This window comes from Emydura macquarii, unplaced genomic scaffold (assembly GCF_026122565.2).
Source record: "Emydura macquarii macquarii isolate MOO-44397 ecotype Brisbane River unplaced genomic scaffold, CSIRO-AGI_Emac_v2 contig_2246, whole genome shotgun sequence".
Lineage (NCBI taxonomy): Eukaryota > Metazoa > Chordata > Testudines > Chelidae > Emydura > Emydura macquarii.
The window spans coordinates 2436809-2463905 of record NW_027132383.1 but is presented as its reverse complement, the minus strand read 5'-3'; the positions used below and the strand labels follow the sequence as shown (position 1 = coordinate 2463905).

Genomic DNA, 27097 nt, shown 5'->3' with positions numbered 1-27097 from the left:
ACATTTCCCTCCTCGCCCTGACGACACTCCAGGTAGCTGCAGATCTGTGAGGTCAGATCAAAGTTTTTCAAGCTGTGGACCTCCACAATGAATTACTCAAGGTAGACGTGAACAAGCTGCGCTTGCAGAAATGAAGGCCTACTTTAAAAAAAATCCCACCATTTCCCAGGTAGCTCCAGCGGCCTCCCTATTCCTTCCTGCTATCTAGAACGACTTCCCAGGCTGTCCCCCTCCTCTGACTCTGCCTTCGCTTCCCAGTCTCAGCAGAAGACGATTTTCTGCCTTGCCTCAGCCTTTGGAGACAGGCAGGCTAGAAGAAATGCACAACAGAGACCAACCTCACAGCCTTACTATTCAACATGAACGCTACTGCCAAACAGCCCTTTGCAATGGGCCTGAGGAAACAGCCAATCACAAACCCAAAGGAAATGGGCTCTGTGCCCTGCTTGGCCAGCCCACCGTGTCTCAACGTCAGCAGAGCTTGTGCCACTTCACCCTGGGTCCTACCTCCTCGTCGGAGCTGTCTTCCTCATATTCATCCTTCGGAGGCACTCCCTGCTGTTCGCCTGACATCGAATCAGTGTCCAAGCTGCTGCTCTTACAATGCAATCGCTCCTTCTTCTGGGAAGCCATCCTGGCCTGCAAGACAATGAGAAGACAGAGACTTAGCTTAGTGTGACCCCATTATACAGAGTGTGCATAACCACTTGGGTTTGGCTCAGTAACAAGCTCCTGTTGGGAACTGAAATGAACCCAGGACCTACTGAATTCCTGAGTTTTTCCCCCACACAGGATCTTTGTTGGTTCCCCACCACCCAAGCCCTTACCTGTAAGATCCTGGGGAGAGCAGGGTCACCTATTGCCCAAGGAAGGAATTAGTTTATTATGCTAGGTGATTCTAAAAAAGGAACAGCCCCCTCTCCCCCTCTCCATGCCCCTCCGGGGTTGTGAAGAGAGATTGTCATTAGCCTCAACCTCCTGAGAACCAGCCACCGGGGCAATCTTCTAAGTCGCTGGGCTGCCTCCCCCCGTGCACAGGGGAGAATGCCCTCTTACTAGGCTGACTTTTCCTGCCTCCTGCAGCTTCTGCTTGATGGCCACTTTCTGCTAAATCCCCCAGCCAAGGGTCAGACAGTCTGATCCCAGGGACAGCAGTCACCTGTCCCACCGAGCCCATGCCATAATCCCCTCTGAGAGGCACTCGTTCCATGACCAGGTGAGGCTATTAGAGAAAAGCATAGCAGGGATGTGGAGAGCAAGGGCTGACAAGAGACAGACAGGAAGTGGGGATGGGGAAGGCATCCTCCAGGTAGCCCACCTTTGCCCCAGCAACAGCTGAGGGGTGCTTAGCCAAGGAAAATGTGTGTAGGCTCCTCATGCCCTGGAGGGGGTTGGCAGCTCAGGAAATAAATATAGAAGCCCTGAGCATTCAGAGTACACAAGCCTTATCAACCACTGCAGGCCATGCCATCCATTCCCACAGCAAGCAGGATCCAGGCCTGCATTCAGCGTCCCCTCCCCCTACATTGCAAAGCGGCAGACCCAGAACTTCTGATACCCGCCCCATATGCCCCTAGGACTCCAGGTGTCCGTGCAGCATTCCACAGTGATTACATGATGCTCGTCTGTTGATCTCCATAGCACATGGGGTGGCCATAGCATGTCCAACCAAGGGTCCCATTGACCACGTACCAGAAGTGACGGGATCATACCTGATCTGCCTAAAATGGAGCTGCACGCAGCTTCCAGCATACCACACTGAGCCTAGCCAGACTACAAGTGCCGGCAGACCATGCCTTTCCAGTTAGAGCATTGCATGCTGGGATCTGCGGCGTGCCAGACTGCTCCACTGCACCAGAGAGGCAAGCACCGCTCATGGCATTCCAAGAGGAGCACTCAGCCTGCACAGCCAGGGCAGGGCTTATTCCCACTCAGACACGGGTAACCAGGCAACACTGCGGTTCAGACTGCGCCCACTCAGTGACCTGCTGTGCGGGTGCCGCGTACACTGCGAACCCGTCCCTGGAAAAGAGATTCTCCCCTCTCTTCCCCCACTCAGGGGGACCCAGGCTGGATTGGGTTTACCAGAGGATTCAATGAAATAATCAGAAAAACAGCCCCAGAAAACACCCCTCCGGGGAGCAGTAAAATCCAGTGTGTGATCACCTTCTGCTGTACGCAACACCAACGCGGCTCCCACTGAGCCGCAGGGAGAAGGGTGGGAGAGAGCCTGGAAAATACAGGGCCAGCAAGGGGATGAGATTACTGCAAAAACAAAAGGCTTTATTAAATTTTTTTTTTAAAAAAAGGAGATTGGAGATAAGTTTTTTTCCAGGCTTTTGGCGCTAAGATGGCTTTGGAACTGAGTTTCCATCTCTCCCTCTCACTTCCTTTTCCCCCCCGCCACTGCCCGATGAGCTTTGGAGAAAGAGTTCACACTGCCAAACTGGGTCACTGGCACAGTAGGCTGCCTCCGACAGCCAGGCCATGCTATCAGATGGCACATAGCCCTCCACTCTCCGCACTGGCCCCTTCCCATGGCCCGCAGGTTGCGTAACCCGCCAACACCCACAGCAGTGGTGCGGCCAGCTGAGGACACAGAACCTGCGTGCTCCCTGGGAGTGGAGATCAAACCAAGGTCTGTGGGCTGCTTACGCAGAACTGGAATGGGTTACCGAGGGAGGTGGTGGAATCTCCATCTTTAGAGGTTGTTAAGCTGCGGTTTTTAGCTGTTTTTAAGCTGTATGTGCGCGCGCGCGCTGCAGCTTGACAAAACCCTCGCTGAGATTATTTAGCTGAGGTTAATCCTGCTCTGAGCAGGGGGTTGGACTAGTTACCTCCTGAGGTCCTTCCAATTCTATGAACTCTTGTATAAAATCCATCCCAGGTCCCCCACTAGCACATGTGGGATGCAGGCAGGATTCTAGCGCTCAGCGATCAAATACATCTCCCGGCATTAACCAACTATGGAGCACTCTCCCTAGAGAAGAAACCGTTCCTATAAGCACGCGGGAGTCCTCAGACAGGGCGGTGTTCAAGCACAGCCTGGTAGAGACCCTATCCTGCCACTTCACCAAAGACTTTCTGGGGAGCAGCTTTCACAACATCCAGAGGCGCCTGGAAGCTAGGCAGCCATCGCACTGGATAAGAAGCACTCTCCTCTTCCTGGGTCAGGGTTCGGTAGGGTGTGTGTGTGTGTGTGTTCAGCACATGCTAAAGATACTAGCCAGGTCACCCCTACAGAGATTCTCTAGAAGATTGGGTAAATGCAGAGTGAACTCAAACTTATTTGTAAACACACCTCTGCATCTCACAGGTAGGTTTGTTTTGATGAATGGACAAGCTGAACCAGTTCTCCTGTGAGGAGTGATCGCTCTGACTGGGTTCATCTCACCCGGAGGTCAAGTGTGAGGCCATTTCGTAGATTAGTGCCCCTTTAATTTCTGCTTGAACTCGGTTATGGATTTGTGGATAAAAACTGGGGCTTTGTTCGGAGATCAAACCAATAAAGAGCTCCCCTTGACAGACCCAGCTGCCGGAACAATGGAGTCCACTAGAGGGCAGCATGCAACACTAAAAAGCTAAGAAGGAAAATCTGAACAATTGTCCGAGGTGCAGCTCCTGGCTCCAAAGCCACAGCAGGCAGGTGGGGGCAACGAAGGAGGTAAGTTTGTGCGTGCATTTGGTGAGCTATTCTCAGTGGTGGCAGGTGACAGAACAAGGAGCGATGGTCTCAAGTTGCAGTGCGGGAGGTCTAGGTTGGATATTAGGAAAAGCTTTGTCCCTAGGGGGGTGGTGAAGCACTGGGATGGGTTACCTGGGGGGTGGTGGAATCTCCATCCTTAGAGGTTTTCAAGGCCCGGCTTGACAAAGCCCTGGCTGGGATGATTTAGTTGGGGTTGGTTCTGCTTTGAACCAGGGGCTGGACTAGATACCTCCTGAGGTCCCTTCCAGCCCTCATCTTCTGTGATTCTATGAGTCAGCAACACAGAAAAGTTAACCGGTGCTGAACACAGTTGTCACCCAACAGGAACCAACGAAACTGAAAGACTTTTCACCACTGGATCGGAGGAGCACGTTCCTCCAGGTCATTTTCAGCAACAGTTCAGTTTCACATCATAGACAGGACAGGAGACTACACCTGGCTGCCGTCAGGGTGATTGATGGGAGAAGGGAGCCTCCCACCCATGGCTAATGTGAGACTTCCATCCTGATCCGCAGCCTCCCACGATTCCAGTTCTCTACACCCCCACATCTGGTTCTGCTGATGCCTTTCACTCCCAAATAAAACAAGATTGGGGAAAGGAGGAAAAAGAATGAGTGAGATGGTAAAGCGCAGAAAGGAAAGTGAGGAAGAAGGAAGATAAAACACACACCCGCAGAGAGGACAAGGGAGACAGAAGGCAGGAGAACAAACGACCATACCAACATTTAAAGTAGGCCGGGAACCACAAAGCACAGCCACAGGAGGCTACATCTGAAAAACATAACAGAAGTGACTGCCAACAAATCACACTAAAATCCACCCGAACCACATCTGACCTCGCGTGCGGACCGAAGTTCAGCCCTGTAACCCTGTCGTCGGCTGGACCGGGGTGAGCAGCCAGCTTTCCTGTCAAAGTACAGCATGCCCCAGCCACGTGGGCAGGATCTCGCCTTGTGTTTACAGAGCCTCTAGCCCACGTGGCTGCAAAAAAGCCTTAAAAAGGTGAACCAAGCATGAGTTAAGCTGCAGCTGAGTGGGGTGAGAGCTGCTGCTATGCTCTTGGGCCTGTGGGGGAGTGGCATTCACTGCCTCAGCTCAGTGCGCAGCACAGCAGCAGCTAACAGAGGCCCTCTGTCCTCCAGCCGCTCCCGGGCCTGTGCCACAGGGGTACAGCTGACTCAGGGGGCTGTTTAACTGCAGTGTATATGTTCAGGCTCTGGCTCCACGAGGGGGTGGGTCCCAGAGCCTGGGCTTCAGCCCAAACCCAAACATCTTCACTGCAATTTCGTAACTCCACAGCCCTAGTCAGCTGAGCCAGGCCAGCCCCATGTGTTTAACTGCAGTGTAGACTTACCCAGGTAGACTGAGCAAAACTCAGCGGCTTTGCTGGGTTCCCCGTCCCCGGGCCTACATTCTCCTCTCCTCATCCCCCCACTGGCTTAGACCAGCACCACAGAACTCTGCCTGCAGCCAGTCCCCCCTCATCTGAACATGATGGAAAATACCTGGCTCATTACATTTCATCAGGGAAGGACCAAGAACCCGCCCGTTCCAGCTGCCCCATTCCAAAAGGAGGAGGGAGTAAAGCAGAATTTCTGGCTCGCTGGCAGGTCTGGGGAAGTGGTGGTGCAGAGGCAAGAGACCAGCCATCAGGGCCAGACCTCAGGCCCATCTGGGAAGAGGGGAGAAAGGATGAATGTGGGGTGACTAGTGACAGCATGGGGGGAGGAGGGACAAGAGGAATGGGAGCAGTGAGCTGGGGTGTGCGATTAGTCACAGTGGCAGCTGTTGCGGGTGTCCAGTGTGTGAAAGAAGTGTGCACGGGAGTCTTGTAGGAAGTGAGAGACACACGCAGTGTGCACGTGGCTGAGAGGGCTGGGAGCAGCAGGGGCTGCACTTGCTGATGTTTTCGGCAGAGGCCTGCTAGTAGATTTTTGTCTGGACTGCTAGGTTTCCTTCACACCTTTGCCAAGCTGGGACACATCCACGGCTGAACGGAAAGGGATGGTGCAGGGCCTTTGCTCTTCTTTGGACCCTGCTAAAGACGATGGAAGACTTGACTTTGGAATGGCGAAGACTCAAATCCAGCCTGCCGATCACAGCTTAACAGATTAACAGAGGAAGACGGTTGAAGGCCAGAATTCAGACTTGCAAGTTCCTGACTCTTTGAGCTACAGCACCCTTGTTTGGCCTCTCTGCTCCCCAAGCTCTCCCAACGCTGACCTGCAGCAGCCCCTGCTAGTCCAGTGCTGGCCCTCTGCTGACTCTGCTTGCCAGTCATGTCATGTTGTGCCAAACCGCGTGGCAGTGCTGTGATATGAATTAGGATGGAACCAGCAAATCCCCTTTCATTAGTGAGCCACGCCTAAGTCGCCAGCGCTCCGAAGGTCTGTTTTACCTGCAGTTAGAACCCATGGCTGGCCAGGGCCAGCTGGCTCAGATTCGTGGGGCTCAGACCAAAGGCTGTTTAATTGCTGTGCAGATCTTCGGGCTCGGGGACCCTGTGAAGTGGGAGGGTCCCAGAGCCCAGGCTGCAGCCCGAGCCCAAATGTCCACACCACAGTTTAACATCCCCTTGGCCCGCAGCCCCAAGGGTCTAACTGCAGTGTAGCCGGATCCTCAGAGCGCGCTAGATGGCTGAGTTTCTGGCAGTAATCCAAGTCTTTGCAGGCTGCTCTATGAGCCCAGACTCACAACGTCCCAAACCAATTCCTCTGCATTGTACAGCAACAGGAGCGAGAATGGCAGCATCTGTGAGAGTCAGAGCAAACCCCCTAACTTACAGCCTGGGCCGGCCAGGACCGCACACTGTGAACAGCAGAAGCGTTTGGTCTCATCTGTCCCTGTAATTCAAAGAATTTGCCTGCATGGCTCTGAAACTTCCATTGATTTTAAAGGTCAGAAGGGAGCTCGTCTGCTGAGCTGCATGACCCAGCCCAGAGACATGATGGTGGGAGCTCCAGCTGCATCCCACAGAGGACATCTTATCTTTCTGGCTGCAGATGCCCCAGCCTCCCTCCCAGTAGCAGTGTTAACGCCAGGATACATCCATCAGTCTCTCAGAAGCAGTATTCACCAGGCAAGACCTACCTGGGTCTCACTGGTTTGAGTATGGGCCTCTAGGAGGCAAAGGAAGGGTTATTGGACAATTGGCCTTGGGAGTCGAGATCCGCCTTAGGAGCCTGGAGGGCTGCCTGAGGACGTTAGCTCTGACCAGCTGTTATTAGGGCAGCTGTCTCCAGCTCATGGCAGCGTATGTACACCAGAACTAGAACCCTAGACTGCTCTTTGCTACCGTAACAGGGAGTCTCTGTGCTGAGCCCAGGATGCTGCCGCTGCTGCCCTCCATCCAGCTGCACACCTAACCTGGAACATGCAGAAATGGGGTTTGGAGCAGCCCAAGCTCTGCCAGTTCAGTGAATTCGAAGGCAGCGTGTTCCAACTGGAGCAGCCAAGATCTGATGCCTGGGATAGCTGCTCAAGAAGTCTGAGTGTCTCAGGCATAGCGGAGATGCTGAGTACTGAGAGGCCCCAGGCCCAGGCACTGATGCCAGGATGTGGCGCAAGAGACAGCTTCTTTCTGTCCTGTCTGACTGCCAACTTCCCCCCCTTAGGGCAGCAAGGAACAGAGTCCTCCACAGACATCACCCCTCCAAAGACGCTTTGCCTGCTGCTTTAACTGGGATCAACAAAGCAACCACGACTCCAAACGAAGCACCAGAGAGAACCAAGAGGAGGACAGGAAGAGGCAGGTCCTTCAGCGCCAGGTGTGGGGGGGAGAGGGTCTTTCCTTCAGAAGAGCCGACACCCCAGCTGCACATACTTCCTGGGGGAAACAAGTCAAGGGGTGGGGGGTCTGCAACCTCTGGTTATGAATCACTAAAAGCAAAGTGCCGTTAGCCCAAGGTTGCTGAAGAGAGGTTTGTTAGCAGCAGTTACTGAACTCACACCGCTCCTTTCACACCCAGCTGCTCTAGCATTACCGCTAGCTGTTTAGGGGCAAGCACTGCAGGTCTTACAGACACCAGGCTAAGTTTCCAGTCCAAATCCTTGCCTTGCCAGCAGCACCCTGCCACCCATGTTAGCTGCAGGCAGAAAGCCCTGATCACACTGGCGGAGATGCCCTTGGACAATAACAGCAGCAGCCACCAAGTGCCACAAATGAGAGGGGACTTCAGAAATAGAGAGGGCAAGGTCCTCGGTCAGTGAGAAAGCAACACCCACCTCTGGCCATGTTTGGTTTGCTTCAGGCATAGGAAGGGCCTAAGCAGGCCTTGGACGTGCAGACAGACAAATGCGCTACGCAGTCAAAGGCTCGGGGCTAAGGGAAGGAACAGGTGCAGTGACTGGGCAGCACGGAGGGTAATGTACTGCAGACTCACTCATACACTGTGTGCTCCGAATCCTTTATAAACAGAGCATCTGATTGGGCTCCCCTGCTGATCTGAAGAGTGTGACGTTCGTGGCAGCGGGAGGGAAGGATTAAATCTGCTCCTAGCACCAGTCTTTGCGCAAGCTCTGCACTGACAGTGTCCGAGAGCGGCCTAGCCCCAGCAGGGGACACATTTATTCCAGGCTCTCTCTCTCCTGCAGCAGTGGCTCTTTCATGGGGCCCCAGAGAGAAGAACTGTGTCGAGGGGCCTTCCTGGATTATAAAAGCAGCAAACAAACAACTCAGCATGGTCTTCAGCTGCAGGCCCCTGGGCTTTGCACCCGTACCTTGGAGAGCACAGCCAGGCAGCTCCATTCAGCACAGGGGCTGCCAAGGACGCAAGCACGGCCTGTCAAATGCTGGAAGTCATTAGCAGGAAACCTGACCTGACAGCGATGGCCTAATAATTACACAACCCTGTAACCTAGGAAGGCACTAAGAGCGGAGGCTTCGAGTCTGCCAACAGGCAGGTGGCAGGGGCCTTTTGGCCCGGAGGAGGAGTGGGGCAGCACAACTCCGTTCAGCACCTCCCTGCTCAGACTGGATCATGGCTTATCAACGGACACATGGGACTGGCGATGACCAGGGGTGCCAAGAAAGGCCACTGCACTGAGAGCTGGAGGAGCTAGGGAAATGAGTGTGCTGCATGACTCCTGGACAGAGGGAGAGCTTTGCTTCCCAGCTACATCAGTCTAGCTGCAGTATGAGTGTCCTCTCCTACCCTGGCATAAACCCCGCGGTGGATTAGCATGATGCTCTTGCACTTTGCGTTCTGCTCAGGTACAAGCGTTTCCTGGCCCTGCCATTACAGGAGAACAAGCCCAGAGCTTTCCTGCCACAGCGTACGGCAGAGCCTTCTCCTCTACCACCCCATCCACTCAGAACAACCTGCCTGCCACACGGGTTAGCTATTTTCTCTCCAAATTGCAGCTGATGCCACCTCTCCTAAGTCCAGGTATCCTAGTGCCCCCCCCTCATTATATTCCTGAATGAGGGACGAGAGTGTGAGGTAGACACTAGCTGTGGATGTGGAAGGACAACAGCCCCTTTCTTGCCTAGGAACTTTCGCAGCACACGCTGGTTTCTCTTTCACAGGATGACAGGACACCCCTTTTGGTGTCCGCTCCCAGAGTGCTCAGAGACTCTTAGCTTACCCCTCCCCAAGGGAGCCAGACAAACGAACCCTACCACTGTCTCCTTCCCAACATTTAGCCCCAACAGACTTGCAAAGCACTCCTGGGTCACTCCTGAACAAAGCGAGATGTCCAGGATGGGAACCTGTCATTTATTTCCATAAAAGTTATGATTTATAAAGAAATACGTGTCAGACACAAACATGGAAGCCGCTTAGTCACTTTGGCTCGTAATTCAGTAGGTCTTTCATACACTTCCATTCCCAACAGACAGCTGCCCCTATCATTTGTCTGCACGTGTGACCAAAGAAGACAGGTTTCTGACGCACCAACGCTCTCAAGATCTTCCTTTCCCACAGCATCAGACTAGAAGAGCTCATGAACGGACTTTGCAAACACCAGGGATCAACATAAGGCACATAGAACATACAACCCAAATACCAGAGTGCTGTTCCCCCAGGCTTTTGCTATGGAAGCCACCACCACCCTCCTGCTATCATTTAAGCTTGTTTTCTGTGTGGAGATCTCTAGACCAACACGGATTATTTTGTATTACTTTGACCTGACCATTTTTTATTCTTCTTCTGTTTCACCACTGCTCTCTGATCTGGTCACAGTTCTCACAGCCAGGAGGCAAGATACAAACGTCTAGCAAAAGAGATGGCCAAGCTCCAAGGGCTAGACATGCATTAAGAGGCTGACAAGACAGCTGATCATTTGGACATCCTCACACTGAATCTAAATTAGGACTAGTCCATCAGCTCCACCACCTTGCTGAAAGCCACTGCTCTGAAAAGAGGAAGGAGAGAGCAGAATGGCGGACTCAGAAGATGGCTGTGGGCGAAGAGTGTCAGCTTTATGCTCAAAGCTAGACTGCCCTCACACTGACCTGCTGTAGGTTAGAGGATCTGTAGCTCACAAGTTTGGCAGAAGACGTGGTGGACCAAAACAGATGGATCTACTCGTTGGGGCACTGAGTTTCCCTGAAATTTTTACGGTAAGGTAAAATGTTTCATCCCCGTTCATAAGAAGCATCAGACAGAATCCGCAGAACTGACCAGGAACCTCAGAGAAGCCGCAAGACCTGGTGGGGACTGTCATCCTGGACCTTCCTCCCTAAAGCTTCCACAGTCTGGCTGAGCAAGGCACGTTTCTCTTCACTGCCTCCCAAAACCGTGCTTAACAGTCCCTTGGAATGCCCCCTAAGGAGCTCTTTCCTGCTCTCCTTCCTTTCCCCTACGCAACACAGCAATTCATCCCTATCCTGCTCCTGGGTGCCCTCCAACCGCCGCTTCACTGCCCCCCAGAGGGCCAATCCCCTTCCTACTTCAGATTCAAGATGCAGCGTCAGCATCCTGCTCCTTCTGCTTGGAGTGGAGAACAACTCTGGGCTGAGGATAGAGGTCCCCTGGGAGAACCTGGCAAAAGCAGCTTGGGGATCTCCATGTGTCTCGTTAGCTAGAGAAGCTATCCCAGAAGTGCTTTAATGCAAGAGACAGGAAAGGAAGCCCTTACCCACATCACTGTATGTTGCCTGATATTGGGACTTCCTTTCAGGGACAGAAGCAAGAATGCAACCCAGATCAGGCAGCACCAGGACCCCTGCAAACGCCAAGTGGGTCCTGATGCCCCACCAGGCCCCAAAGTGCAGATGCATGGAACTGAACCAAAAACAAAACCTCCACACCAGCAGTTATGATATTTGATGGTCCCCTCCTCCTGTTAACTCTCATAGACTATAAGGTCAGAAGGGACCATTATGATCTAGTCTGACCTGCACAACGCAGGCCACAGAACTTCATACACCCACTCCTGTAATAGACTGCTAACCTATGACTGAGTTATTGATGTCTTCAAATCATAGTTTAAAGACTTTAAAAAGAATCCACCAGCAAGTGACCCATGCCCCATGCTGCAGGTGTCCATGCAGAAGGTGAACCACCCCCCTCCCCCCCCCCCCGGGCCTCTGCCAATCTGTCCTGGGGGAAAATTCCTTCCCAACCCCAAACATGGCGATCAGCTAAACCCTGAGCATGTGGGCAAGACTCACCAGCCAGACACCCAAGAAAGAATTCTCTGTAGTAACTCAGAACCTCCCGCCCCATCTAACATCCCGTCACAGGCCACTGGGCATATTTACCACTAATGGTCAAAAATCAGTCAGCTGCCAAATTAGTCTGTCCTATCATACCATCCCCTCCATAAACTTATCAAGCTCAGTCTGCAGACGCCCAATCATTACAATCAACAGAACAACAATGAAAAGAACTGTCCGTTTCCGCTGGGCCGGGATGGGGCAGGTCTGAGCGCAAATCAAGGGATTCTACACTGCCACCCAGGGCCGCCCCCATCTTCAGTACAGAACACAAGAATGGCCATACCAGGTCAGACCAACGGTCCATCTAGCCCAGTGTCCTGTCGGCCGACAGTGGCAAGTGCCAGGTGCTTCAGAGGGAATGAACAGCACAGGTGATCATCGAGTGACCCATCCTGTGAGACGCACCCTGGAGGTTACGTGTCCCATCTGAGGCAAAACAGCAAGGTTTAAATGAGGGCCTGGGTTAGGTGCCCTGCTCTAGAACCATCTGGTTAGTTCATTCCAACAGGCCAATCCTGCCTTCCCAGGTGGATGCTGAACACTGCTTGGCTATTCAGCCACATCTGAGCCACGAGGAACTGTATCTGACGTGGTGTGAAATGCATACCAGGACCTACACTCTGAGCGTCCTGCATCTCCACATTCATATTGGTGACTGAGCCACTATTTTTACACAGCCCGTGGATTGCTGGCAGGTTAACAATACAGCTCTCACTTCAGTGAAGTCTGGCCACTCCCAGTCACTAGACAGAGGAGAGGACAGATCATACAGGACACACAGGCCATGTCTATGCTAGCTGCGTTTAGCACCCAACATCAAACACTGCTCCAAACAACCAGGGTTCAACCCACCACAAAAGGAATCTGTCATGAACCACCTGACTATTTTAGAAGAGGGCATCTAGTCCAATCAGCGTTCAGAATATTCAGTTTAAACTTTGGAACTTGGAAAAGTGTATGCCAAATGAAGGATTTATGCCCCGTGCTAGTAAGCTGTACTTCCTTTCACAATTGTATCGGACTGCAAGCTTTCTGCCTCACACCCTACTCTGGCATTGAAATCAGAAGTCCATTTTCAGGGAAGCTTCAGTGCAAACACACATGAAGGATCATCTCCATTGCCCTGCATTGTCAGCCTGTCAGATCTCGTAAACGAAGCAGAGTCAGGTGAGCATTTTGAGAAGAGACAAAGGCACACAGAGGTGCAGTTAGAAAATTTGATAGGTGGTGCTCTTCCTTTGGGCCTTGCCCCCCCCCCGAGATTTTCTACACTTGCTACAATTTGGGCAACTCCACAGCTGGTAGCAACAGTAGGGCACCATCACATCATCACTCTGACAGCAGGTCTAGAGGCTATTGGGGTTAAGACGCTGGCCGTTGTTGGCTCCTTGTCTACACTCCACCAGTGGGAACAACTGGGAAATTTCAGGGAAAAGGCCAGTATTTCTGAGTCAGCACCAAAGCAGGGTCCCAGCAGAATCACTACAAGGTGCGGTGCTGTTGCAGGTGGCATCTTTTGTATGGCATGGGACCATTTTTTTAATTTATTTTACTTCTTGCAGTCATTAAAGAGTCCGTCCATATCACACTAGAGGAACAGGGTCCTGAAGAAATTCTGCCTCCTTAAATATCCCCACAGCTTCAATGAGACCCAAAATTATGTAAGGCTATGTCTACACTGCAGCAGAAAGCGATTTATAGAAAGTGCTGCAGACTGTCCACACTACAGTGTTTGTGCTGGTTTCTTGCGTCCACACTGGCCAGCTTTAATTTGAATTAGAAAGCAGTGCAATGTGGGAAGCTATCCCACAGTGAAACTAACCATAGAGGCTGTTGTGATGAGTGTCATCATCCCAGGATGCAGCACTGCTTCTCCCACCCCCAAACAAACAGGAAAAGGATTTTCATGCTGTTTTTTACTCCCCCGATCGCCATTGCTGCAGGCACATGGAGCCAGCTGAACTATGCTCTCATTTTGACCATGACAAATACATCGCAGCTTATCCTGGATTACTTTAGAACTGTATGCTGTTTGCCTTTTATGCTCCCCCTACCATCCCCTGTATATTGCTTGCCTTTGATTTTGATTCTACAGGTGTCTGTAGAATGTAAGATAATTAACAACAGAGTCAGTTAGTATATTAATACAGTGATACAAATGTTTCCATTTCAGTGATGGAAAGCATGATATAATGTATCCACATGTAGCACTGGGAATAAACTCTTAAGAAAGTATCAATTTCCATGATGGCCACTGAAACAATGTAGCAAAGAATTTCCTCTCACTGCTGGCATTTAAAATGCATTCACCACGCAGGGAGGGGGGTGGGTGATGAAATCTTTCAAAGGGACAAACTTTAAAGGGCTAAACTTTCAAAGGGACCAATCTTAAAGGGACAAACTGCAAAAGTCTTGCTGGGCAGTTAAAACGCATTCACTACGCGGGGAGGGGGGTGGTGAAATCTTTCAAACCCTTAAATAGACAAACTGCAAAGGGCTTGTTGTGTGTGTGGGGGGGGGAGGGGGAGGGTGATCGCAGTGATCGCAGCTTGGATTTTAAACCCATTCACCACAGGAAATGAAGATTTAAATCTTCCCGGGGCTGCTTTGGGGGAGGGTACTGAAATGGGGCATCATGGGATACAGTCTGGAGGCCAATTATTTCGAATTAAGTCCCATTGTAACCACACTCACACTAATGCGAATTAACTGATGCACTTCAGGTGCTAATCCACTTGCAGAGGTGGTTTTATTAATTCGATTTTAAAGGCTCCTTAATTTGAATTAACAATGTGCAAGTGTAGACACAGGAGTAATTAATTCGAATTAAAGAACTTTAATTCGAATTAAGCCACCAGTGTAGACCAGGCCTAAGGTTGCCATGTGCTGTTAAACAGCTGCTCTGTTCCACTCTACAGTTGGCCTCATTCATCTTTGTGTCTAGGCTAGAGGTTTTCAACCAGGGATATCCGTACCCCTTGGGGTACTTCAGAGTACCGCATGGGATACACAACAGGATCGGGCGGCTGCAGCCCGCCTCCCAGCTGTGCACTGGACCGGGCAGGAGGTGGGCAGTTGTCTACCGAGGGTGTTCCGGGGGCCGGCCTGAGGCCTCCTGCGCCCCCCGTCCCTGCTGCGCGTCGTGAAGGGCCAGCCAGGCACCTCCCCATGCCAGGGGGTGAGACCGCCCTGTCCGAGCCGGCACCAGGCTGGAACAGGAGAGCCGTGCGTTGTGCGGCAGGTAAATGCGGGGAGAGCAGCAGGTAAGTTCAAGGGGGTTGGAGGGTAAGTGCACGGGCGGGCGGTGGCAGAGCCCAGCCACAGCCAGCGGGCAAGTGCAGAGGGTGGCGGAGCCTGGCCAGAGCCAGGCGCAGCGGGCGGGTAAGTGCGGGGCGGGTAAGTGTGGGGGCAGGGGATGGCGGAGCCTGGCCAGAGCTGGCTCTGCCGCCCTGCACAGGAGAAGGTAAGCAGCATGTTCCCCGCTCCCAGCAGGTACAGACTCCTCCTGGAAGCTGGGGGGGGCGACACCATCTTGTGGGAGCTGGAGTCCTCTCCAGCCCTGCACGGGGGGAGGTTGGGGGGGGCATGAAACCTGGGGAGGGGATGCCCAAATGCAGGCTTGGCCCCTGTGTATGCCACTGGAGCCGGGTGAGGGGCCCACAGAGTGTGCTTTGCCCCGGGCCCCCCACACCCTTAGGGATGGCCCTGCACAAGACGACTCAGAAGTGCAAAAGTAAAAAAAAAATAAAATAAATAAAATAGAAAATGGTCTTGATTGTATTTTAGGCCATTATATCTTTTATTGTAACCGTGGTAACATCAAGTAGAATGAAAACCATGAAGGGATACTTCCGGTGAAACCTTGAGACCATAGGGGTACAGTTTCTAAAAAAGGTTGAAAACCCCTGGTATAGGCTATGTATCCACAAAGTGTTTGGGGATCTGCAATCTGCTGGAGAAATGCAAGACCTCTCCTCATTTACTGTCTGTTCCACATCAGTTGCTAATGATAAATCCCATATTATGACTTTGCTGCAGAACCCAGGAGAAGAGGAGTGGGTGGGAAATGGAGGCTCTTGTTTAACACACACATTGGAAAATTACTGCAAACGTGGTAAGGATTTTTTTTTTTTTAAAGTGAAGTCAAAAAGTAACTGGATTTCTGGCCCAGTCTGATAGCTTTTCCTTGTGCGAAACCCCTCAGATGCCCCTCCTCAAAAAAGGAAATCCAGTTACAGCTACCACTCTACCTTCAACACACCCAGCATATTGTGCCAGATAACCCTCTGCATGAACAGACCTGCAATGCACAGCCATTCTATATGCCTGAAGCTATACCCTACAGGTCCTCCCATTCCCATGTCGCCAATCACCACAAAACACCCATCTGGGGTTGAGCTGTGCATGGCGCCAGTGCAGAGTGTTGGGCGTACAAGCGCAGAGTATGAAGTGAGGCGTAGGAGAGGGAGGGGAAACGGATCTTGCTTTAATAAAACACTGCTGCACAGCCAACAAGTTACTCCTGCCTCATAGCAGGAGCGAGGCAGAAGGGGGGACACAACCAAGAGCCCGGTTAGCACAAGAGTCCTATTCAAGGCCATGTCTCTTCAGATGAGCCCATTCCCTGCTGACTCCACCCTTCTACAGGCTGTGCTGTTGAGTAAAGGCAGCACAAATGGAGCTCGAGAAGACTCAGTGCACAGTTAAACACAGCAGTGTTTAACTTCACTTAAGCTGCAATGTCACAGCTTTGCTTCCCAGCTACCGGCCACGCAAGCTCCTGAAAGATAGCAATATGTATGCAGGGTGGAGTTGGACCCAAGAGGAGTAAACTCCAGTACAGTTGAGAGGCTTCAAAGACACTGAAGAGAGATTAAAGAACTTGGGGTGGATCCAGCAGGGAACCAGCCATGGCTTTCAGACAGGAAGGCACTGAATTCACAATCACAACTAGCAATCCTCATTTACTGAAGTTACTCTATTCACCTCAAACTTAGAGCCCTACACACCACCTGCAGTTTGTGTGGTTAGTACATAACATAGCTACAGTTCTAGGAGGAGAACAACAGGGACCAGTCTTGTTTATGGGCTCATGGAATGTGGTCCAAGCCAAGAATCCTGGGTTCTCCTCCTGCCTCTGCCACTGGCTGTGTGGGCTTTTTGTAAAACCACTTCCCTTCTCGGACCAAGCACAGGCCAGGAAAACAAGTCACTAAACCTCATGCTCCAGGGTCTAAACTAATCTAACTGCAAGGGGTTAGAAAGACACCAAATGTGGGGACAGATTATCTCACACCTGTCTAATGTGGGGTGCCTACACCTTTCTCAGAGACAGGACAGACATCAGGTCTGATCCAGCGTGGCAATCCCAGTGCCGTTCTGTAGGAGTGTGTTATCGTAGGCAGGGTTTAACACTTAAATGAACGCTGACTATATTAGCATTTAAAAATGTGTTAGTTAAACTTTAACTTGCCTATTGTAAATATTACTTATTTTCCTAGTCTAGATGTGGTCTTGTACCTCAGTTTCCTAATCTGTGAAACGGGGATCATGCCAGCTGCTTATAGGAGTTGTACACAGTTAAGTATTTGCATTCAGCTGAAGGGCACTACAGGAGAATGAAGCATCATTACTACAGACTCTGGAAATGGCAAGAGACATAGAAGTCCTTTAGTTATTAACACGCAAATAACACGACAGCTTCCTATGACACTTCACTGCAGTGAAAGCACATTGAGAGCCTCCTCTCTCAGTACCGCTTCTCCCCGGCTTTCAGTTCAGCCATGCTGCTTTTGAGGCTGGCTGAACAATACAATCTGGAAAGTCTGTCCTATGTTGTCACCACACAGAACAATAAACCACATGCTTAATAAGCACATTCCCAATAATAAGAGATTCAGCTGCATGAGGCGCGTTTCATTATTATGACTAACACACACACACACACAGTCCCTCTCTCTCTCCCCCACTGGCCTGCAAACTGAAAACTTCAAGGCATGAGATCAAGGAGGAGTCACCCAAACTGGCAAATCATTTGGCATGTGACCCATAAACATCGTTGACTGGGAAGGATGGGGGAAGAGAGCACTGATTTCTTGGGCATGGAATTGTCTTTCTAAGGTGAAGTTACATGTTAAGGGAGCACTCAGGGAATAGCTACAAGGCACCCATATTATACTGGTATAATACCCGTATGTGCTGAAATTTCACACTTACTTGTGCCTTTTTTGAGAGTGAACTGCCTTTCAATTTCCCCGTAACACCGCTATCCTGGTCCTCCGCCGTCTCCTCCTCTGTGCTGCTGTCACTTCCAGAATCCTCTAGCCCAGAGTAGACGCTCTCTTCGCTGTCTGTCAAATCATCACTTTCTCGGTCTTGCTCCTCCAGTGCCTCAGTGCTGCGAAGGGACAGCTGAAAGGAAACAGCAAGCGTCACAGAACTCCCAATGGTCTCCTCCTAAGCCCTGTGCTACAGAGATAGTATCCTCACAGCTAACCACTGTCTAAGGCCTCATCTACTCTCTTTGGTGCCCAAAGCTGGACACAGTACTCCAGGCTGAGGCCTCACCAGTGACAAGTAGAGTGGGACAGTTACCTCCCGTGTCTTACATATAAAGATCCTGTTGATACACCCCAGAAAAATATTGGTCTTTTTCACAACTGCTTTGTTCCCCTTTTTAATGTAGGTAATATGTTTGCCCTTCTCCAGCCGTGTGTGGGACCTCACCCGCCCTCCAGGAGTTCTTGAAAAGGATATTGAATAGTTCCAGATTGCATCCAACTGGTTCCTTAAGTACCCTAGGCCAAATTTTGTCAGACCTTGCTAACTTGAATACACCTAAGCTTATCTAAATATCTTTTAACCTGTTCCCCTCCCTTTCCCCTCCCTCTATTATGGCTTGTGTTCCTTTCCCCTTGTTGTTAATATTGTATTAACCATTCAGTCACAATTAACCTTTTTTAGTGAAAACCGAACCAAAGTAGGCATTAAAGACCTTGGTGTTGTCGATTATTAGCTCTCATTCCCCACTAAATAGTGTGCCTACACTTGCCTTAATGCCTTCATCTTTCTCTTACTGCTAACTTATTTTTTTCCTCTTCCTACTTAGGGGACAGCTTTGCCACTGACCTGCTTTCCAGTCACAGCTCTGGCTCCTGGAATCTAACCTTTGCATTACCTCCCTGGGAGCAACATGTTGCTTTATCACAGAGTGCATCTCTAGTTACCCCTCATTTGGAACCTTTCAACCACTCGGTGCTGCCTATTTGCTGCCCAGGAGTGGTGGCCTGATCCCTATATTTGTGTCTCCTGTGCACCTCCCTTCCACTGATGCCCCCTCAGAAACTTCTCTTCCCAAAGAGGTCCTTCACATACACATCCCCACCCTCAGATAAAAGCCTTTCATAGCCTACAAGGGGGTTTATTTATTTAAATTCATTGACTAGAACCGGAGCTCTGTGGGGCAGGGTCTGGAGCGCTGGGTGGGGATGTGCAGCGCCGAGCACGTGCTGGGCAGGACGCGCTCCTCCCCATTAACCCTGCCCTACTAACAGCAGTGAGGAGGGGGATGTGCACTCCTGTACCCAGCGCCGGGCCGGGCCCCCCCGCGCTTGTCGGGGCAGCTCGCGCCACCCCCGCCCGCGCCGTCCCGGGACCCCGCCTCACCCAGCTCCCCCCCGCTCGCTCCATGGCTCCGTCCCGGATAAATCCCGACCGCTCCGCTCCGCTCCGCTCTCCTCAGGCCAGCGGCGGCTAGTCCCGTCCCCGAGCCGGGCCGAGCCGAGCGAGTCCCGCGTGCGCCGCCCCGCCCCGCCCCCTCACCCCGACACCACGCGCGGGGACGGGGAGGTCAGAGGTCACGGCGCCCAGCTCCGTCCCCGCCCCCGGTAATATTTCTCGCTTCTCCCCCTCCTCCCCCCAGGGTCGGGATATCCCGGGACAATCCGCTCTGGAAAAACACTCCGGCCCGGCCCCACACGGAGTAGGGTAGGGGGGAGGGGTCAAAGGTCAGAGACGCCGTTGGCTCCAGCGCATGCGCGTTTTCTACCTCATTCTTCCCCCCCCCCCACTGCCCCTCCCCTCGGGGCACGCCGTGCGCGCATGCGCGGCACTCCCGGCCGCGATGAATGGCCGGGCGCGGGGCGAGGAGGGAGAGAGAGAGCGCACGCGCACGCGCAGAGCTCCGGGCCTGGTGGGGCGGGATGGTAGGGAAGCCGCGCATGCGCCCAGCTGGCTCGGAAGGGGGCTTGGCTCTGTGTGAGGCGTCCCAAGATGGCGGCGGCCATGCTGGGCTCCGGGGGGTTCAGTGCGCAGGCAGCGGCCGGACCCCAGGGCGGGAGGAGGCGGCGCTAACGACCCTCGCAGAGCCGGGCCCCTCGCGTCTGTCTCGGCTGCTGGGCCCCGCCGCGCTCCTGGGCCTCGGCGAGCCCCGGCTTCTCGTGGGCCTGTGGCCGGGCCCCTGGCGCTGAGCCCCGGCCCCGAGGGGATGGAGGGCCCGGGGGCGGCTGGGGTGGGCGCGGGCCCCGGCGGCAGTAACGTCCCCGCCTTCCTCACCAAGCTGTGGACCCTGGTGGAGGATCCCGACACCGACCCGCTCATCTGCTGGAGCCCGGTGAGTGGCGGGGCCTGGCTGGAGCGCGCTCCCGGGGGCGGGGCCCGGGCTTTGTCCCAGGGGGGCTGGCCCTGGCGCCCTCCGCCGCAGGGGCTCGGCCCGCTCCCCGCGCGTTCTCGGCTCCTCTCGCCAGGGCCGCCGCCGCCGCCCTCCTAGTGGGTGTGAGAGCCACGCCGTAGGGCCCTTGCTGGGCATAGCCTTCGTCCCTGCGGCCCCAGAGAGCCTCCTGCTGCGCCCGCAGAAGGCAGCCACCCACCCTTCGGGCCCCCTTCGCCTTTGGACAAGGCAGCCTCGGCCCGGGGTGCCCTTCCAGATGTAATCGCCGAGCACTGCTTTCGTGGGAGCCAATGGCAGCCGTGGGGGGAGCCTTGGGGGGAGAAGGCCGTGGAGGATTTTGGAGGGCAGCGGTGACCATGCCACACGTCCTAGCCCAGCTGAGCACCCAGCGCAGCATCAGGCCCGAGATGCATCTTTCAGGCTGCTCCCAGGGGAATGTTGTTTGCTCGTTCTAGTTAATATCCATGATATTGAGCATGTGGTTTTGTTGAGTGTGTTTGATCTTCCCAGCTTTCTCTCAGAGCTTGATTTAAACAGGGAAGTTGGGGTGGTTTAATTTAAGGTTTGATTTGGACTGACTTTCTTAAAAGGTACAAAAGGCAGCGTTGGCACTCTTCTTCAGTTTAAGCTGAAATAAGCTACTCTTAAAGAGCTACAAGAATGGCTATACAGGCATTTCTACTGGCTTAAAAAAGAACACTTTAGGTTAAATTAGTGTAACACTCTTGCTTAGAAAAAAGGCTGATACTCTATGCCTGTTAAAAGACCACCCAAGGATCTTTAATCATTGAAGTTTTGGGATTGTCTAAACAGTTTTTAAACAAGTAAAACTATTTTGGTTAGGGGGGGTAATTTGTTTGTGACTGAAATAGTTATATCAGTACAACTCCAAGTGCCTATGCAGTTATAGCAGTATAAAGATACCTTATACTGCTGTACATTGTTCCCCTTTCTTTATGGGTGTCACTATAAGCACCAGCATATGGGTATAACTGGGTGCATAATACCATTACAGTTAAATTGGTACAACTTCTGTGTGTGTGGATAAACCATTGTAGAACTGTATCTCCTGAACAGTAGTAGTAGTAGAGAGGTTATTTTACCTCTATATGTGAATGTGACACTGCTGCAACTGCTGCTGGAATACTGTGTTCAATTCTAGTGTCTACAATTCAGGAAGGATGTGGTGAAGGTTCAGAGAAGAGCTTACTTTCTCATGTTTACATTATAATTATAAAATAATCAATTGAATATAAATAGTATACTTTATATTTCAGTATATAGTATAGCAAGCAGTATAAACAAGTCATTGTATGAAATTTTAGTTTGTACTGACTTTGCTAGTGCTTTTTATGTAGCCTGTTGTAAAACTAGGCAAATATCTAGATGAGTTGATGTACCCTGTGGAAGACCTCTGTATACCCCCAGGAGTACATGTACCCCTCATTGAGAGCCACTGGATTAGATTATTGCAGTGGTGTTTCTGTCTTTGTAACCTATGAAACGTGCTGTAAGTCCAGCATGTTGAGTACTTTTCATGAACCTGGGCTTCCATGAAAATGAGAGTTGCAGTTGTGCAAGCTTCTATCCCCCTGCATTCTGTCAAACTGAGGAAACTTCAGTTTTTATACGAAAAGGGACAATATCAGGAACTGATGTAGTAAAGTCTTTGAAAGGAAATTCTGTTGCAGCCGATAGGTGTTTCTTTGAGTTCAAAGGAAAGATGCTTCCTCATCATTTGGTCATTAATTTAACAGAATGAGCAAGCACAAAAATTTCTTGAATTTTTCTATAGGTTTAATGCTCAGTGTTTCATTCATAAACTCAATCTGTAAACTGCAGTATTGTATTTGAGGTCTTACTTGGAAGTGAAATCATAAGCCTCTGTTATTAATATTGAGAAGAGTGGAAAAGATTGTAATTCAGAAGATTGACTTCATATGAGGAATCAACAGCTTGTGCAGGTGTAGCTGCTCTCGACCAGCTCCTGTTTAACTGTCTAGTACCATGCAATGTTACACGTTCCGCCATCTACTTGCTAATATAGATACACATCCTAACTTCAGAAATAAGTTGCAGAAACAAGACACTTGTTACATCTGTAAATCAAATGAAAGCTCAGCATTTGGGTATCTAACTTGTTTATGTCCTGCCTGATGTGTTATGTTGTGAAGACTGAAACAATAACCTGAGAAACGTTAATCAGTGCATTTGGAGGTGGGAAATGGCATTAACCTTGGTCAACTGTATGGGTAGGTTGGGTTGGCCAAACAGGTCATTTAAAGAGGCACTCACTAGGTTTCAGTTACTTACTAAACTCACTCTACTTACTAAACGTACTTACTTTCTTACTGTGTTCACACCTAGGATCCTTTTTTTAAAGTCAAGCCAGTACTACCAGAAATGAGTAATGCATCCACCTGCTGCCACCAGCAAACAGTTCATTCTAGATCCTACTGTAACCTAAGCTGCCCACTACTTTAAACTACACATGCAAAAACAATGTCTTAACATTTGAGCTTTAGGAATCTTGCACTTCTCTTTTTGGCACTGGTAAAGTTTTTTAAATCTTGGTCCAAACACAAGATGTAAGTTAAGAAAATGATGGCTATCAGTACTCCCTTCATATTGCTGAGGCCTCAGTGTAGGCCCTCACTGTCTTCTGACAGCAGTTCATTTTGTTTTCTTTCCTCTTGCATCAACCATTCTCGAATTAATTCCAATTAATAGGAAACAACACAATTGGCTCATGCTATGATCTGATATCTTGAAAGCTAAGAGTTTGGCTTGGTCAGTACTGGATGAGATGTAAAACAAAGGCTCATAACTTTAACCTTTCACTGATCACTTTTCCTGAGAGTGTGTGTGTTAACCACGGTGTCTTTAACTCCAACTCATGCAAAATCACCCGGTAGTTTTATTTGGATACAGTAGTCTTCATTTTCAAGCTTTAACAGTTGTCTTTACTTTTTGCAGTTAAATAACTGCTATATTCCACTCCAGAACCGGTTGCATTTCATAGCTGGGTGAACTGAGCCCTCTTCATTCATACACAAAACTTCTGAGTAGAAAGAAACTATAAAAATTTAAGATGGTGATTAGACTTGGGTGTGGGGAGCTGTTTTATGTGTACAGCCCAGTAAAAAATTTGCATGGTACTTCATAGAAATCCTTTCAATCTGTTTTGGAAACACTTTAAATATAGCTTTGTCTTGTATGGCTGCTTTAGAATTACTTGCAAAAGTGACTTCAGCAGTTGGAGTGAAAGTCAGGCTGGCCCAAATGTTGTTGCAGGACACCTAGGCCTAGTCACCACTAGAAACGTTTGCCAGTATAATAATGTCACTTGGGGGTGTGATTTTTTTTTTAATGTGGACAAAAGATCTAGTGTAGACTGCAGACACACTTATACCTGCAAAAGCACTCTGTATAGTATTGGTATAAGCTGCATCTACACCAAGAGGGTTTGCTAGCATAGGTATATCTGCAAACCTTCTGATGTGGACAAGACTTAAGAGCACATGGTTTGGACCTGTTCATTTATACATGAGATATCTACTGTTCCTGTTTGTTCCAGTGTTGAAAGTAAATCTTTTACACATTTATGGAGCACTGTCAGTATGTTTGCCCTGTATGCAGACACGGAGGAAGATAGGATCCCTGCCATAAAGAGCTTTTGTTTTTAAATACATGGACAATGCAACTGAGAAACAATGCGGCCAGTTACCTTGAAATGCTCTCAAAGGAAGGCAGGGCTTTGTTATTGCACCCTACACTTTATAGCCCGAGGACCAAGCCTGTTAACCCAGCAAAATAACCCATATGCTGCTGTGCCTGTTGTGGGATTTGAAGCCACTGCGTGCTCTTTGACAACGTCAGTCAAATTCAGTATATAACCATCAGGTTTTTAGGTAACTTAGAATTTGCCATTCCTCAGTCTCTTATTTTCTCTTTCCTCACTTAATTTTATTTCCCATAAAATATTGTGGTATATCTTGTCCTGATTTGTCTTCAGTATCATCCTCCCTCCCCCCCGGTGCCCTCTACCTCAATGCTCTTTTATACCTTTCTGTTCCCCTGTGTCTTCACTACCTCGTTTCTTCATCTGCTTCCCTCAACAAACAGGTAGAAGAAACATTGTTATGCAGCATACCCCTTTAAGGACTGAGACCTAATCCACATCCCTGGATCCTTGAAGAAAGTCTGCAGCAAGAGGAAAGCCAGATCTTATATGCCTTTCTGGAGGAAAGGGAGCTTATTTGGTAGAAAGCAGGAAAAGAAATTTCTCTTTTGGAGAGAGGGTTAAAGAAGCAAAAATAGCACAAACCCATTCTTCCTTCGCAGATCACTTTTAAATTAAGACTCTACTTTGGGAAGTAACTCAATCAAATGCTATTGTGTGATTCTATGACTATTTTCTCAGGTATTCCATATAGACTTTGCTCCGCTCACAAGTAATAAATGTTGTTTGCAAACTTCCTACCCTGCAGATTCATCCTGGAGTCTGAAAATCACATTGGCTTCTTTCCTTCACACTTCACCTTCAAAGGTTTTTCAGGCCAAACTCTGCCCTCAGACAACCCATGACTAAGGTTCAGATTTTGTTACGGTTATTTTTAGTAAAAGTCAGGGACAGTTCATGGGCAATAAACAAAGATTCACAGAAGCCTGTGACCTTTCCCTGATTTTTACTAAAAATAACTATATGACAAAATGGGGCTGACTGGGGGGGATGAGAGCCCAAGCCCTGTGGAGATGGGGAGGAGTGTCCAGCGCCCGCTGCTGCTGTGACTGACAGCTCCAGGGCTGTGTTTGTTGGCTCAGAGCTTTGGGGCCAGGTCAGGGATCTCTGTGTATGCGGGGCTTCCTGCCATCCTGCAGGGCCAACAGCTCAGAGCTCAGAGGTTCACCCCGGAGTGGCTCCGAGCTCCGGGTGCCTGCCCATCGCCCCAGGCTGAAGCAGAAAATGTCACGGAGGTCTCTGGAAGTCACGGAATCCATGACATACAGTAATCTTAACCATGACCCTCTGTTGTATTCAAATTACGCTATTGCATCTGTGTAAACCCATATTTTTCAATAGGTTTCCACAGATGTATGCTCATTATCACTGTAACATAGACTAAACAATTCTTTTGCACAAGACGGAAGAGTCCAGTTTTCTTTCTTCAGATCTGACTTGGAGTATGTGCAGGAAGCAGGTCTGTTGAGTAAGAAGGTGCCACTTTTACATAGTCACATTTCAGAGTAGAATCCCACTAACAAAACCTTTTTAATATGCTGGGAAGCAGTGTGTGCATAAAGTAACTTAATCAGCAACTTGTTTTGCTTGCAGCTCATAAATACTTTCTGCACTGCTTGCCAAATTCCAGGCCAGTTCTCAATAGACAGGTCAGCACTGAGGTCCTTTTCTACATTAGGAAAAGTTCCCTTTGCTGAAAATGTGTACAAACAATTTAACAAATTGTGGGAGTGGTAAATATTGAAGAGGACAGGTCACTTATACAGAGTGATCTGGATCACTTGGTAAGCTAGGTGCATAATAATATAGCTAAATGTAAATATATACCTTTTAGGAACAAAGAATGTAAGCCATACATTAGAATCTCAGTTACGAACACCTCCGGAATGGAGGTTGTTTGCAACTCTGAAATGTTCATAAATCTGAACAAAACGTTATGGTTGTTCTTTCAAAAGTTTACAACGGAACATTGACTTAATACACTTTGAAACTTTATTATGCAGAAGAAAAATGCTGCTTTCCCTTTACTTTTTTAGTAGTTTATGTTTAACACAGTACTGTACTGTTTGCTTTTTTTGTCTCTGCTGCTGCCTGATTGCATACTTCCAGTTCCAAATGAGGTGTGTGGTTGACTGGTCAGTTGGTAACTCTGAGGTTCTACTTGTACATAGAGGATGGGCAACTATATCCTGGGAATCAGTGACTCTGAAAAACATTTCGGGTGGCGGTGGATATTGAACATGAGCTTCCAGTGCGATGCTGTGGCCAAAAGGGCTAATTCACATCCCTGGATCTAGTCTTAGCCTTCATTTTCTTGACAATGGTTGGAAGTTGAAGCTAGACAAATTCAGATGTAAATAGGGTGTACATTTTTTAATGTTGAGAATAATTTATCATTGAAACAATTCACCAAGGGTCATGGTAGATTCTCCATCACTGACAATTTTTAAATCAAGATTGGATCTTTTTCTAGAAGATCTGCTCTAGGAATGATTTTGGGGAAGCTCTCTGGGCTGTGTTATACAGGTCAGATTGGATGATCACAATGGTCCCTTCTAGCTTTGGAATCTTACCTGCTAGCGTACATGGGACAACACGTTTTAGCACCATTGTAGAAGAGTGATGGTAACCTGGTGGAACATGTTCTCATCACTTGCTATGTATAATTGTTTAATTTTTCCACACAACCCTTCTTAAAATACAGTTGAGGAGGAAATGCACAGAAAGATATTCCAGTACTGTATGATACCAGTGCGACTTGCAAAAAGTTACAATTTATGATGTCTGAAAATTAACAGAAAATCTAGGAATCTGGAAGGAGGGTTTATAGCTTCAAAATAATTAACAAGAGTAATACAAGGTTGCATCTTATGCTTTATCACCCGTATATGTAGATAGTAGCAAAATATTCATAGATCTGTGGAATAAGTAATCCAGTTTAGTAATCAAGGTTGAGAGTCTTATAAACGTAAGCCACACTGCGAAACTTGTCCACAAGAAAAACATTAGTGAAGTTTAAACATAGAATCATAGAAATGTAGAGCAGGAAGATGCCTTGAGAGGTCATCAAGTCCAGCCCCTTGCATTGAGGCAGGCCCAAGTAACCCTAGACCATTTCTGGCAGGTGTTTGTCTAGCCTGTTTGTAAAAACCTCCAGTGATGGGGATTCCACAACCTCCCTTGGCAGCCTGTTCCAGACTATAACTATCCTTATGGTTAGAAATGTTTTCCTAATAGCTAACCTAAATCTCCCTTGCTGCAGAGTAAGCCTATTACTTCCTGTCTTACCTTCAGTGAACGTGGAGAATTGTTGATCCC

At 49.6% G+C, this 27097-nt stretch overlaps 2 protein-coding genes across 4 annotated transcripts in view; one reads left to right on the top strand and one right to left on the bottom strand.

The window, feature by feature from the left end:
- Window positions 1–19172, bottom strand: part of BOP1 (BOP1 ribosomal biogenesis factor) — a 95010-nt gene extending 75838 nt beyond the window's left edge. For both annotated transcript variants that reach the window (XM_067560136.1, XM_067560137.1), the window contains exons 1-3: window positions 19035–19172; window positions 17586–17780; window positions 508–639 (exon numbers count right to left, since the gene is read on the bottom strand). In XM_067560136.1, the coding sequence (XP_067416237.1) occupies window positions 508–639; window positions 17586–17780; window positions 19035–19058 (351 nt within the window). In that variant the 5' untranslated portion in view covers window positions 19059–19172. The remainder of the gene's footprint in view (window positions 1–507; window positions 640–17585; window positions 17781–19034) is intronic.
- A 184-nt stretch (window positions 19173–19356) lies between these two features.
- The window catches only part of HSF1 (heat shock transcription factor 1), a 94481-nt gene continuing 86740 nt past the window's right edge, over window positions 19357–27097 (top strand). Inside the window, exon 1 of one of the 2 annotated variants that reach the window (XM_067560151.1) lies at window positions 19357–19980. In XM_067560151.1, the coding sequence (XP_067416252.1) occupies window positions 19855–19980 (126 nt within the window). In that variant the 5' untranslated portion in view covers window positions 19357–19854. The remainder of the gene's footprint in view (window positions 19981–27097) is intronic. The other variant, XM_067560150.1, reaches the window with a different exon arrangement.